Here is a 14,546-nt window from a genome sequence, read left to right on the forward strand (position 1 = left end):
AAATTTGGGCACACCTGGGCACACTCATTGGCACTGTTTGGATCCCATTGTTGGATTTTTTTTTCGTATTTCAAGTTTCTGGCAACACTGCTATATCTCTGCGCCTGCGCAGTGCGCATGTGCAAACTTTGGATTCAATCATAGTTGTTGACACAATTCAATTTTTGAAAACCGCAACAACCGTGAATTTTCGCCTAGTCCTGCCATAGTTTCCTCAACAGACTGTAAGCTCAGCGCACATCCTAACTAATTCTCTGCTTGACGGTCAAGCAGTTCAGTTCGGTTTTTGCTTGCTCTCTTGAGTTATTCGCATAGTTCGTTGCGATAGTGTTTGCGCTTTTCTTTCGCGCTGTTTAGTGAATCATCGTTCGACCTAAGCATGGGAAAACCACGGCGTGACGTGGCTGCCTTTCCGACTGGAAAACGAACCAGATCAGACACCGCCGACGTTCAGTTGGCATCGAAGAAGCTGCCGGTGAACAACCGCTACGCCGTTCTGGAAAATGGCCATGAACCGCAGGTGGAAAAGAAAGAGAAACTTCCGCCTTTCGTCATGAAGGGGTTCCCGCCCGGATTGATGGAGAAAATTGACTATTATATCGGTAAAGGTCTCAAATGTACCAACCGCCTTTGCACTGAAGGCTTCAAGCTGATGGTTCCAGCTATGAAACACTACAAGGCCGTTGACACGCTGCGGAAGAAAGAAAACGTGGAGTACTTCCCCCACAATATTGAGGCGAAAAAGCCGTTCAAGGTGGTCCTGCATGGACTTCCGGACATGAAAACCGACTCACTGTCTGATGTATTGAAGGTGAACGGACACAAGCCAGTTCATGTTTTCAAGATGAATCGATAAGACAACACTCGCAAGTATCGAGACCAGCTGTATCTGGTCCACCTTGTAAAAAAAATTCAACGTACCTCAAGGATCTGTAGAATATTAGTGCCCTGTTCCACACCGTCGTGTTGAAATGGGATCAGTACAAGCCTGTCCACCGTGACGTAACCCAATGCTCCAACTGCCTCCTGCTCGAGCATGGCACGAAAAATTGCCATATGGCTTACCGTTGCAACGATTGTGGCAAGAAGCACGCGCTCGATGCCTGTGAGATTATGGAGAACACCGACCCAACATACGGCAATTTTGAGGCTGCTCATCGGTTAACTAGCAAGTCATGCCCAAACCAGGCCGCAAAAGGGTACCGGAGAACCATGGGCAGAACTTTCCTGCCATCCACGAACGGCGTCAAATTCCGGTGCTTCCACCGCTGCTGCCGCTGCTGCATCAGTCTCGTCAACTGGTGGGTTCTCCAATCCTTCGGCATACACGAATCGTCAAACGTATGCGTCCCCACCGGGACTATTCAGGCGTCAGGATGATGCACCATCGTCGAACGAAAACACAGATGCTCTGTTCACAGCGGAGCAACTGATCCCCGTATTCACCCAGCTTTCCACACGTTTGCGCAGTTGCAAAACCCGTTACGACCAGATTTACACTCTGGGCCTTTTCGTCATCCAGTATGGCCTCTGAAGGGTTGAAGCTAGTCAACTGGAACGCTTGCTAGCTCACGAGTAAGAACATCGAGTTCGTTAGGTTTCTCAATGAACGAAACATCGACATTGCTGTTATAACTGAAACCCACATGAAGCCCGAAATTAACGTCTACTTTCCAGATTTTCGGCTCGTGAGGCTATTTCTGGGGGAGGAGGAATGACCATCGCCCTAAGTAGAAACATCTGCTGTCGGCGGCTGCCGAGCTTTCAGCTGAAGACCATCGAAGTTTCTACTCCTGTCGGCCCTATCACCATAGAGGTAACTCTAAGACCAGAAGGTCCCGAAGAAACGAGCTCAACTTTTTGGCTCAGCTCTGGTACTATTTTCGGTCCCAAGCTAATCGATTCACCCCTAGAAACATAGGAAAATCCACTAACCCCTCATATTATCTGTCAAACTTTCATAGCGAATCAAAACAAACATAGTGTAGTACTGGAATTTATACTAGAATGGGATACGTTAGTCGATTTGCTTGGGACCAATAGGCTGGTCAAGTAGTGAGTCAATTTAAAATCGTTAGTTTCGTATTGATTGTTGCTATCACCATCGTTGAGGCTTACTGCCCCAAACAAATCTACATCAGGGACGGATTGGTAGCAGACCTGCGACGAGATATTGTCAACCTAACACGACGGTTGGAAAATTTCAGCATCGCTGGTGACCTGAACGCCAAACATCAAACTTGCTGCAACAGTCGGCGCAATCAAAACGGCACCATCCTGAACAACGACCTGCAGGAAGCATCTTGAGTCCCGACACTCCCACCTGGTCCGGTGCTCTCGCCATCATCAGCATCTACATGAGCAACATGGTCCACATCTCGCAACCGGTTGCCTATCAAGAGGACAGCTTATCATATTTCCACATTCCCAATCACCAAGACTTAGTGCTGGAATGGGCCAAAGAGGTTGTGTACCTCGGACTAATACTAGACAGCAAGCTTCTTTTCAGGGAGCACATTGACAAAACTAACACCAAGTGCAACATCTTGATAAGATCACTGTATATCCGCTTATCGATAGGAAGTCCACCTTATCTTTGAAAAATAAGCTTGCTGTCTATAGACAACTAATTACTTACTTACTTAAGGGCCATGTGCACCACCAGCGGTGCAAAGGGCCAACGTGAAAGACTTCCATCCTGGGCGGCTGCTCGCTTTTGCCTTGACTGGGCCCAGGTCAGATTCCTATCGACTTGCTTAATTTCCTTATTGAGGTTCCGCCGCCATGAGCCCCTGGGTCTGCCTCTGCTGCGATGTCCTGCCTGATTTGCCTCTCGAATTTCTGTTGCTATCGGCTTCTGATGACATCGACAATGGAGCTCGGCATTCGAGATCCAGTTGTGAGGCCACCAGGCACGAATTATATACCACAGGCATCGGTTGATGAAGACCTGCAACTTTTGAGTGTTCTCCGCTGATACACACCACGTCTCGCTGGCGTATAACAACACAGATTTCACGTTCGAGTTGAAAATTTGGATTTTGGTGCGTTGACTTATCTGGTTGGATCTCCATACGTTTCGTAAACTCGCAAAGGCAGCCCTAGCCTTCTCGATTCGTGCACCTGTGTCCCTCTTGGTCCCGCCGTCCGACGCTATTTTGCTGCCAAAATATTGGAAATTTTCGACCTTCTCCACTGCTTGCACCGCTACCGTAAAGTTGGAAGGGTTGCCCGTGTTGATATCCAACGATTTGGTCTTGTTGACGTTGATGGTGAGATCCGCCGCAGAGGAGCGTTCGGCTAGGTCATTGAGCTTAATCTGCATATCAGAGCGCCGTTGTGCTAGTAGAGCAACATCATCAGCCAAATAGAAGTCGTTGAGATGCTCCATGGTGATAGGCTGTTAAAGCAGCCCACGGTTCGGTACACGGTCAATTGCACCTACCATGATCTCGTCGATTACGATGAGAAACAGTAGCGGTGATAGTATACATCCTTGTCTCACACCAGCGACTACCCGTATAGGGTCGGACAAGGCTTCGTTATGCAGAACTCTGCACGTGAAAGCCTCATACTGCGCTTCGCTGAGGTTGACGATTTTATCCGGGACTCCCTTGCGTCTCAGGGCGCCCCACAGATTCTCGTGATTGAGACGGTCGAAAGCTTTTTCGTAGTCAATGAATACTTGGAATTGATTGACCTGCTCCAGGATGATGCGGAGCGTGAAAATATGGTCCACACAAGATCTTCCGGCACGGAATCCTGCCTGCTGCCGTCGGAGAGTCGCGTCGATCTTCTCCTGTATCCGATTCAGGATAACTTTGAGAACAATACACAGTAACATGATGCCTCGCCAATTGTCACACACAGTCAGATCCTCCTTCTTTGGGACCTTCACTAAGATGCCCTGCATCCAGTCGGCCGGAAAAGTCGCGGTGTCCCAGATATTACAGAATAGTTGATGCAACATTTGGGCGGATAGCATGGGGTCAGCTTTGAGCATCTCTGCTGATATGCGATCGACCCCTGGAGCCTTGTTGGATTTCATGCTTCGGATAGCTGCTTCAATCTCCTGCAGTGATGGGGCCTCGGAATTGACGCGAGTGATGCGCCACACCCTAGGCGGATCATGCCGAGATGTTGATGGCTGGTTGGCCGTCGAAACTTGAAGAAGTTGTTCGAAGTGCTCAAACCAGCGTTTCAGCTGGTTAGTGGGGTCGGTAAGCAATTGTCCAGTCGTGTCCTTCACTGGCATCCTCGGGTTCATCCTTGCTCTACTCAGGCGTCGTGAGATATCGTAGAGGAGGCGTATATCGCCAGTGTTTGCGGCTTTCTCCCCTTCGTTGGCCAGGGAGTTCACCCACGCTCGCTTGTCCCGTCTGCAAGAGCGCTTGACTTCCTTCTCTAGAGCCGAGAACCGTTGACGGGCTTCGTTCTTGGCTCCTCTGGTTCTCGCCCGCTCTATCACGGCTTTTGCTTCTCTACGCTCCTCAATCTCCCACCAGGTTTCATCTGTGATCCACTCTTTCCTCTGGGTGCGCAGCTCACCCAAGTTGTTCTCGCTTGTTTCTATAAAGGCATTCTTGATGACCGTCCATTGTTGTTCTACGCTGCCACCTTCTGGAACGTCCACAGCTCAAGTCTCAAGTTCTTTAACAAAAGACCTTTTTACCGCTGGATCTTCAAGTCGGCGTGTGTTGAACCGCCGCCAGAGTCTCTCCTCCCGTCGCTGGATCCGCGCCATGCGTAGGCGGATTTCGTTGATTAGAAGGTGATGGTCAGACGCGATGTCGGCGCTGCGTTTATTCCGGACATCAAGAAGGCTCCGTCTCCATTTTCGGCTGATGCACATATGGTCGATCTGATTTTCGGTATGTCCATCACGGGAAACCCACGTGACTTTGTGCACTGGCCGATGGGGGAAGAGCGAGCCCCCGATCACCATGTCGTTATTGCCACAAAATTCTGCAAACAGCTCACCGTTCTCGCTCATTTCGCCGAGACCATGGCGTCCCATGACACGCTCATAGTCCGTGTTGTCGGAGCCGATCTTCGCATTGAAGTCGCCAGTGTAGATCTTGATGTCACCCTTTGGAACCTTATCCACGACGGCATTCAGTTGACGGCATAACATTGGATTATGGTAAGGTTACGAACCCGTGTTCTAAATCTGGCAACGATTATCCTCTCATTAACAGGCTTCCACTTGATGAGCGCAGCACTTGCCTGGACGCTAAGTAGGAGACCAACTCCACGATGGCGGGGAGCGTTTTCACCTTGAATACCAGAGTATAGTAGTACCTGTCCCGACGGCAGTTTGTGTTCTCCAAAGTTTGGCCAACGAACTTCACTCAGTCCCAAGATTTCTAGCTTCATGCGTCGCGCCTCGTTGGCGAGTTGTGCCAGTTTACCCTGCTGGGCTAACGTCAATACATTCCATGATCCAATTCGTGTCCGTTGTTTTGCGCTAAAAGTCGTTGCCGTTAAATCAATTCGATGTCTTTCTCTGTTGGTTTCTGTAACAGTTGTAAAGGTTTCAGAGTGGTTGGCCTAAGGTCTCCTATCCGCCGTGATGGGGCTGCCATCTTAGGTGTAGCTTCCGGGGAAGAGCATTTCTTATTCAGCCGCTGGATGCCAGTCAGACGCTGTTTGAGCCGCACCTCCATGGTGAACAGACGCTCGGGTTGGCGAAGCATTTCCAGTATCACCGTGCTATGGTTACCGCGCCAGTGTTCGCGTCGCACCTCCTCACTCTGCTATTGTCGGATTGACAACATTGCCCAGGCTACGCCATCCAGCTGTGTCCATGTTTCAGCGGGCAGTCTTTTGTGATCATATGACTCGTGGAGCGTGAGAACCGGAGCTCCTTCCAGATTGTCACTCACCATTTTGTAGCCCATAGACAACTAATCCTAGCTGTATTGAGTTTGGTATGTCAATCTGGGAGAGTTGTTCCAAATGTGTAAGTTGCGGCTTACCTGCCAGCCTACACACTTAGAAATTATCGCCGACATTGGTAATTTTTACCGAAATCTGAACAGCTGAACTTTTCGGTAAAATTTATGCAATTCAATTCAATTGCTTTTCAGCTACTTTGAAACTAAATCTCCACTAAAATGACAAGATTTGATCATTTAAACAAGGTTGAACATGTTATGATATTATATTCAAATTCAATAGCCTTTAAAATGAAGATCAAAGTTTTACCGAACGGGTACGAGCAGAGTACTTCCCCCTAAGACGTTCGGATTTGGATGGATTGATAAGAAAAAGAGAAAGAAATATGAGATTTACAACGTCTATTCTACTCTGATCACCTGTTCTCCTCTCTGTCCTCGGTGCCACTTGGTGGGGCTTTTTGATGACGGCGGCGGTGGATGCGGTTTTGCTAGTTCACGTGGTTAACGTCGGCTCCAGACACGGTCTGTGCCGAGCATTTTCTCCTTCCACACTTCTGGCTGCCTAGCAGCGGTCCTTGGCGTTTATCGGGGGGGGGGGGGGGGGCGAGGCTCCTTTGTCGGAACCCCCCGGCGATGGTGACGAATCACCGAAACAAATACTCGCCGAAGGTGGTCCCGGTAGTCACCGCAGTGGACTACCCAGACGAACACTCCTTCGGTTTGGCCTGCTTCGTCTCTCCTTGGCTCTTACTACGGTGGCGAGACTGGCTCTACTGGCTGAGCCACCGCAGTGATGACGGTGGGTGTTCGGGGATCCTTGGTGGTTAGCCGCGAAGCGATAGAATCCTTTACGCTTAGCTTCCCTTTGCGGCGATCCGACACCCTTCGCTTATGCAGCTCACGAACCACGGCACATTTCGGGGAAACTACGTCACTTCCACGAGGGAATTATGCCTCCAGCGGAAACACGCCATTAAAAATAGCACTCAAACTTCTCGTTTCCACTCAAACGGACGGGGCAAATAAAACGCGTCATATTCTAACCGTGATTCGTAACTTCTCTCCTTTCTCGACAATCACAAACAATACAACAACCGCCATCGTTCTCCTGCAACCGCGCTCGAATGTTATGCTGCTAATGTTTTTCGCCTTCTTTTGCAGCGGAAGGAGAAACGGGATCTAATTTTATTCTAGACGCGAGACAATTTAAAACGATAATTTTTACGCTACATTCTAATTCTAAAAACATGCCTACACGAATAAAATCTACTAAGAAAACAACAAATTAACATATTTACAAATAAATCAGTGGTGAGTATGTTGCCGAGTGTGTGACCAAAACAAAAACAAATCATAACAGACTAGGCACATGACCGTGCAAAGCGGCAAACACTTAAAAGGGTTGGTTATTAATTGTCACCCTAGACGAGGGTTACAAATGCCATCACCTTAAACTGCAAAGGATCCAGAACAAGATCCTTAGGATGATCCAAAATAGTCCCCGTGGACTCGAAATTCTGAGATCCGACATTAGCAGAACAGAGAGTGTTCATCTTGGAAAGGTTCAGAGACACCTGTCTGAGATCAGATCAACAGATCATGCGTGATCTAGCACGTTAGGTAAAGTTATACTCAAGGTTATACTCATATATAGTTACGTAGGTTATCACATTTTTCCAATTTAAACAAAACACACCCCCAAAATAGTTGAAAAACGCAAACATTAAATTAGAACATCCAATGGAACAACGATGAAGAGCCAGATAGGCTTATCAATTAAAATGTCCATGTACATGTGGAATGTGCAAGGTTTACCACTTTATTCACCCCAGGATTCACCCCTTGTTTGTTGTGTACACCTTTGTACATATATTCATCTTGGCATGAGGGTGAACAATCAGAACAATACAAAGTTTCGCTACCGCGTTCTGATCGGTGTTTTTAGTGCTCGACAATAAATAAGATAAACGTTTAATCTCGCGTGTGCTCTTTATTTTTCCACAACTGATCCGAATCCGTTCGCTGTTGTTCTGTTTCGCATTCCTGCCGTCAGGTTATGGGCCCAGTAGGATCGGATCGAAAAGTGAAAACGTTGAAAAGTTTTGGCCCGGTGTGACGCCATTCTTTTGTGCTTACCGCTACGTGCGATGTGTGGAAAGAACGTTCGAGAAGGACTCGAGCCGCGAGTGTTGTTCTTTTTTGATTGTAAGTTGAAAAATTAAATCGAAATGACGGACGCGAAGTTCTCGGTTCCAAAGCTCAATGGAACGAATTGGGCTACGTGGAAGATACGAGTGGAAAGTTTATTGTGTCGGGAAGATTTGTGGGACGTTGTTGTCAGTGATTCCCCGGCGGAAAATGTTCGTACTGCGGTATGGAAGACGAATGACCGGAAAGCAAAAGCCACGATCATTCTGCTACTTGAAGACAGCCAGCTCCCCATTGTGAAGAACTGTGTACTTGCTCACGATGTATTTGTGGCGCTGAAGAACTACCATCAAAAGTCATCTCGTTCAGTGCGCGTTTCGCTTTTGAAAAAGCTTTGCTCGACAAATATGTCGGAAGGAAGTGATACCGAACAGCACCTAGTGGAAATTGACGAGTTGTTTGACCGTCTTGACGCGGCCGGTACAGTGCTTGATGCAGATACGAAGATCTGCATGTTGTTGCGTAGTCTGCCGCCTTCGTTCGATGGGTTGGTTACCGCTCTTGACAGCCGCGCCGGGGATGATGTTACGATCGATGTAGTGAAATCAAAAATCGCGGACGAATACCACCGGCGGCTTGAGCGAGAAAGTGTTTCAGTGAAATCCGAAAAGGCGATGCGTTCCGCCGAGTACAAGTCGGGAAGTAAGGAGACCCGTATTTGCCATTACTGTAATAAACCGGGGCATCTCCGAAGAAATTGCCGGTTGCTGAAGAAAGAAGAAGGAAGTTCCTCCAAGAAGGAGAGAAGTGATAAAGTGAAGGCTAAAACTGCCCAAAGTGACAACAGAGGAATTGCGTTTATCGTTTCGAGTGGAAAGTGTCAATCTTGGATCATAGACAGTGGTGCTAGTGCACATATGACGAACAATAAGTCGTTTTTTACCTCCCTGAATGAGTTTCCTGGTGGCTGGATCACCATGGCCGATGGGAACAAGACTCAGATCCTTGGGGAAGGTAGTGGCGTTATACACGGTATTGACGGTAACAATGAAGTGATCAAGATTGACATGGAAAATGTGAAATATGTGCCGGGATTGTCGACCAGCCTAATCTCTGTGGAGAGGCTGACTTTGAAGAACTTCGAAGTGCATTTCAACAATGAAGGCTGCAGAATCGTGAAAGCTGGGACTGTCGTGGCGACGGGTTTCCGCCATGGTGGTCTGTATCACCTTAGAGTTGCTGAATCATCGTTGCAGGCAACATCGGGACAGCACAAGGAGAACTGTCAACATCAGTGGCATCGGCGTTTAGGGCACCGCGACTGGGCGGCTGCAGAGCGCATCGGTAAGGAACAGCTTGCGACCGGAATGCAGGTGAGTGACTGTAGTTTAAAACTTGTGTGTGAATGTTGTCTAGAGGGGAAGGCATCCCGTGCCCCATTCCCAGAAGTAACCACAAGGAAGTCGTTACAAGTCCTTGATATTGTCCACACGGACCTTTGCGGCCCGATGAAAACCGTCACTCCTAGTGGAAACAGATACGTGATGCACATCATCGACGACTATAGCAGGTTCACAGTCACTTACCTGCTGCAGCACAAGTCGGAAGCAACGAAGAACATTGTCGACTATGTGCGTTGGGCAGAGAACAATTTTGGACGTAAACCACGGGTTGTGCGCTCCGATGGCGGGGGAGAATTTGATAATAAGCGACTGCGGAAATTTTACATGGAAGAAGGTATCACTCCGCAGTATACTACCGCGTATTCCCCCCAGTCCAACGGTGTTGCCGAAAGGAAAAATAGATCGATCACGGAAATGGCAACATGCATGCTCCTTGATTCCGGTCTTGAGAAGCGATACTGGGGCGAAGCTGTTCTTACCGCAACGTATCTCCAGAACCGATTGCCATCTAGGTCTGTGCCGAAGACTCCCTACGAGCTCTGGTGGGGACGAAAGCCGGATCTGGGACACCTTAGGATTTTCGGTAGCGTTGCGTATGTACATGTGCCAGGTATGAAGAGGAGCAAACTTGACGGAAAGGCTCGTAAACTCACATTCGTGGGGTACTCCATGGAACACAAGGGGTACAGATTCGTTGACCGAGAAACTGCCAAAATCACCGTTAGCAGAGATGCCCGATTCTTGGAACTCGGGAACGGAACATCCTCGGTGGAGTTCCCAGTTTCTATGGAGCAAATGGAAGTTGAAGACGACATAGAATTGCGGCCGTTCAAGGAGGAACCCAGTAATGAGGAAGATGAGAATACCAGTTTGATCAACGACGAGTACTTTGACGCATCAGATGACGAAGCTGAAGGTTCGGACCTGGTTCGTCGGTCGCAGAGGGGAAACAAAGGAGTGAATCCCCACCTCCTTGAGGATTACGTCGTAGGAATAGCAGCTTGTGCAGTGCAGGAACCTGTAAGCTACAAAGAAGCTATGAAGAGCTCAGAGTGGCGTGGCGCAATGACGGAAGAATTGGATTCCCTCCAACGAAACGAAACATGGGAGTTGGTACCGCTACCTGCAGGCCGTAAAGTGGTGGGATCCAAATGGATTTTTAAGGTAAAGCGTAACGAAGAGGACAAGGTGGTGAAATTCAAAGCCAGGGTGGTAGCACAGGGCTTCACCCAACAGTTCGGGATAGATTTTGATGAGGTTTTTGCCCCGGTGACACTTCAAGCCAGTTTGCGGATGTTTCTCACCATTACTGCAAGCCAGAAGTTGGTGGTTCGGCACCTCGACGTTAAGACAGCCTACCTCAATGGATTGCTGGAAGAGGAAATTTTTATGCGGCAGCCACCGGGTTCCGTAGCTCGAGGACAGGAGGAGTTAGTGTGCCGCTTAAAACGAAGCATTTATGGCCTTCGTCAATCGGCCAGATGCTGGAACACAAGGTTGAAGAGTGTTCTCACGAAGCTCGGATTCAAGGCATCTAGTGCAGATCAGTGTTTGTTTGTGAAGATGGAAGGTGAGACAAAAGTGTTTCTGCTCGTATATGTGGATGATATGTTGTTATCTGGAAAATCGGATGCTATCGTGAAGAAGATCGTTCACAGTCTGTGTAACGAGTTCGAATTAACGGATCTCGGTGAAGTTCGCCATTTCTTGGGAATAGAAGTGCTACGTGGAGAAGATTGCTACAGGATACGGCTGAAGAATTACATCGAGAAGCTCATTTCGAAGAACGGTATGCATGAAGCGAAGACTACTAGATCGCCGATGGATCAGGGTTTTTTGAAAGATGGAAACAACAGTGCAGTGTTCGAAGATGCTACCAAATATAGGTGTCTAGTTGGTGGACTGCTGTACTTGTCGGTTGTTGCTCGACCGGATATTGCTGCGTCCACGGCGATTCTTGGTAGAAGTTTTTCGGCTCCCAGCGAAGCAGATTGGACCGCTGCTAAACGCGTTCTGAGATATTTGAAGGCTACGTCGGATTGCTATCTGCGTTTAGGTGGAGCTGTCGATCAAGGCTTAGTCGGGTATTCCGATGCAGATTGGGCGGGTGATCCTGCAAGCAGAAGATCAACGTCAGGATCAGTATTCTACTATCATGGTGGCTTAATCTCGTGGGCTAGCCGCCGTCAACAGTGTGTTACCCTTTCATCCATGGAGGCAGAATATGTCGCCCTGTCAGAAGCCTGTCAAGAAACTGTGTGGTTAAGACAGCTGCTAACTGATTTCGGTGAATCGCTGGGAGATCCGACAGTGTTGAAAGAGGACAACCAAGGGTGTTTGGCATTCGTGAAAACGGAGCGATCGAGCCGGCGTTCCAAACATATCAGTACGAAGGAAAAGTTCATCCAGGAGCTATGCGAAAAAGGTGATATCGTTTTGGAATATTGTCCCACGGACATTATGATCGCCGACATCATGACGAAGCCCCTGGGTCCGGAGAAGCATGGGCGCTTTTTCGAGATGCTGGGATTGGAGAAGAATCAGTGAAGTGGCAAAGCGTTGAGGAGGAGTGTGGAATGTGCAAGGTTTACCACTTTATTCACCCCAGGATTCACCCCTTGTTTGTTGTGTACACCTTTGTACATATATTCATCTTGGCATGAGGGTGAACAATCAGAACAATACAAAGTTTCGCTACCGCGTTCTGATCGGTGTTTTTAGTGCTCGACAATAAATAAGATAAACGTTTAATCTCGCGTGTGCTCTTTATTTTTCCACAACTGATCCGAATCCGTTCGCTGTTGTTCTGTTTCGCATTCCTGCCGTCAGTACAATCGTAAACAACAGAAATAAACGTAATTTTACTACTATTACGCACATCCTAATGCTTGCCGAAGCAGCACATTATTCCGCGTAAGACTGCGTTCACACACTCGAATAACAGCGCAAACCAAAATAAGGAGCCCCACTACTGTGCTGAAAATTATCATCAGCGCATGCCCCACTCAATAAATCTCACATTTCAAACAACCCGATTCAGATATGAAGAAAATTTTTCTCCAAGAAGTCTAATTCTCGATATTCTCCAGCTCCGTAATAAAAATTGTAACACAGAGCTAAAGCCCAACTACATGTCATTGGTTGGGCTCATTCTGTTCTTTATCTGTAGCAAAACTTGCCATATAATATGGTCATAGTTCATTTTAGTAAAAAAAAAACTAACATTTTTTATATCACCTTTGGGCCTGGGGCTAGAACGGGGCTGGACAGGTTCAGATTGCAGCCAAATTAGTTGATTTAGAATCCATTGTGCTGTTTGAACCAATATTTATTTATTTATATTTGGTTCACCCCCAAAAATTTCACATTTTTGCATATTTTTTAAAACTGCTCATATTATGTTTCATTCGCCCCGATTCCTATAGGAAATGTATGTCTCAGCACACGATGCCGGGGCCTTCTACTCCTACGAACGACTGACGGGGACCTTCGAATATCGCAGCCAAGAAACACGGAAGGGAATACTGCAGAGGCCTACATTCCCAAAGACGGTCATCACTTCCGGAAATCATCCGGTTCTGTTTGCTGCCGAGGGATCCCACGGCCTGTGGACTGCCCCTGGAAAGCACAAATACGTCCGCGTTCCCCGTTTGTACGACGTGAACGGCTTCGGAACACCGTGGACCACGTGGAAAAGTGTCGAAATCATACACGAAAATGATTCCAGGGGTAAGGTTTCTGGAAGCAGGAAGACGTAATTTTAAATGTTGTCTTTTTGTTCTGTTTGTACTATTGCAGGGCGAACATCACTCAATCCCAAATGGCTCAAGTTCAACGGACGGTGGGGGAATCCGAAAAACCGATGCCATCCATTGAAGCGGATCGGGCTACATATCTGCGAACTGACGGACGGTCCCACGGGGATACCGAGAAAGAAACCCCATTTTAAGTGCAAAAAGCGATAAAACTAAGCAAAACATCACTCATTCTCAACCGTGCTAGGAGAACTTAGACAAATCTATTTATTTGATATTTTTAATAATTTATTTATTCTTCCCACTTCTAACCTTCATTCGCCATTCGACTACATTATCGTCATCCAATCGATTATATTCTACTGCTGAGATCATTATTTATTTAATAATTTTAACGATAACCAAACCCTCATACATTACTCATACTTATACTAACATTCTAAGTCTCAGTCATTTTCCACAAACGTTTTCTGGAAATGTATTTTTTTTCGATTTATCATTTTTATGCGCTGGAAACTTTGAAAAAGTTGGCAACCTACAAAACTTCAATGTGATTCAAGAAAGTAATAATGTTCCATTTAGTATTCGATGTATCGACGTTGTAATTGTACATAAAATTATTATTTTTATTGTTATCGAAACGTGACAAATAAACCATGCAGCGATGAAGTTACAGTGTATCTTTCCGAAAAAAAATCCATCTATTTGTGAAAATTTCCTGGAAAAGTAAATATAATTTAACAATAACTGGAGAAACGTTTATGAGAAAACACAATTGTATTACATTTCCCTGATAATCTTCACCAGGAATATCATTTCCCGGACAATCATTTTAAATTGATAACATTAACATCATAAAAAAATATATGTCCAAAAATACATTTTGAAAAATTGAGAGAGACTTGATCGTCCTTTGATTACATATATATTTTGTAAAAGTGAGGGGACTCAAGGACTCTCGAGCCTCTGACAAGCATGGGAAATATTGTTTCGTTTTGCATTTACTTCTCACCTAGGCGCACGCAATAACCTTTAACTCCAACGCAGGCAACGGCTGTCATTAAATAATTCCATTAACTACTGATTTAATTACATTAATTACACAATGTAGAACATTAACTACTTTTACATTGGAGTTACATTACCTACAGTTGAAATTTCGTAATTGGAGTACAATAATAACATTTTCAATACTTTTAATTACATCAATTACGGATAGATAATTTTAATTACCGTCAGTACTACTTCAAAACGCATTAATTACTTTAGGTACTTTTGATTGTATTTTAACTTCAATGCACCGGTTCTTTGTATTGCGTGCCCCTCGCTTCTCACTCATA

At 46.5% G+C, this 14,546-nt stretch overlaps 1 protein-coding gene across 2 annotated transcripts in view; it reads left to right on the forward strand.

Moving 5' to 3' along the window:
• Nucleotides 1–13,865, forward strand: part of LOC135712735 (uncharacterized) — a 70,472-nt gene extending 56,607 nt beyond the window's left edge. For both annotated transcript variants that reach the window (XM_065235776.1, XM_065235777.1), the window contains exons 6-7: nt 12,877–13,180; nt 13,250–13,865. In XM_065235776.1, coding sequence (XP_065091848.1) covers nt 12,877–13,180; nt 13,250–13,416 — 471 coding nt within the window. In that variant the 3' untranslated portion in view covers nt 13,417–13,865. The remainder of the gene's footprint in view (nt 1–12,876; nt 13,181–13,249) is intronic.
• The last annotated feature ends 681 nt before the right edge of the window (nt 13,866–14,546 follow it).

Source organism: Ochlerotatus camptorhynchus, unplaced genomic scaffold (genome assembly GCF_037179485.1).
Source record: "Ochlerotatus camptorhynchus isolate MF236.1 unplaced genomic scaffold, CSIRO-AGI_Acam_v1.1 ptg000503l, whole genome shotgun sequence".
Classification (NCBI taxonomy): Eukaryota; Metazoa; Arthropoda; class Insecta; order Diptera; family Culicidae; genus Ochlerotatus; species Ochlerotatus camptorhynchus.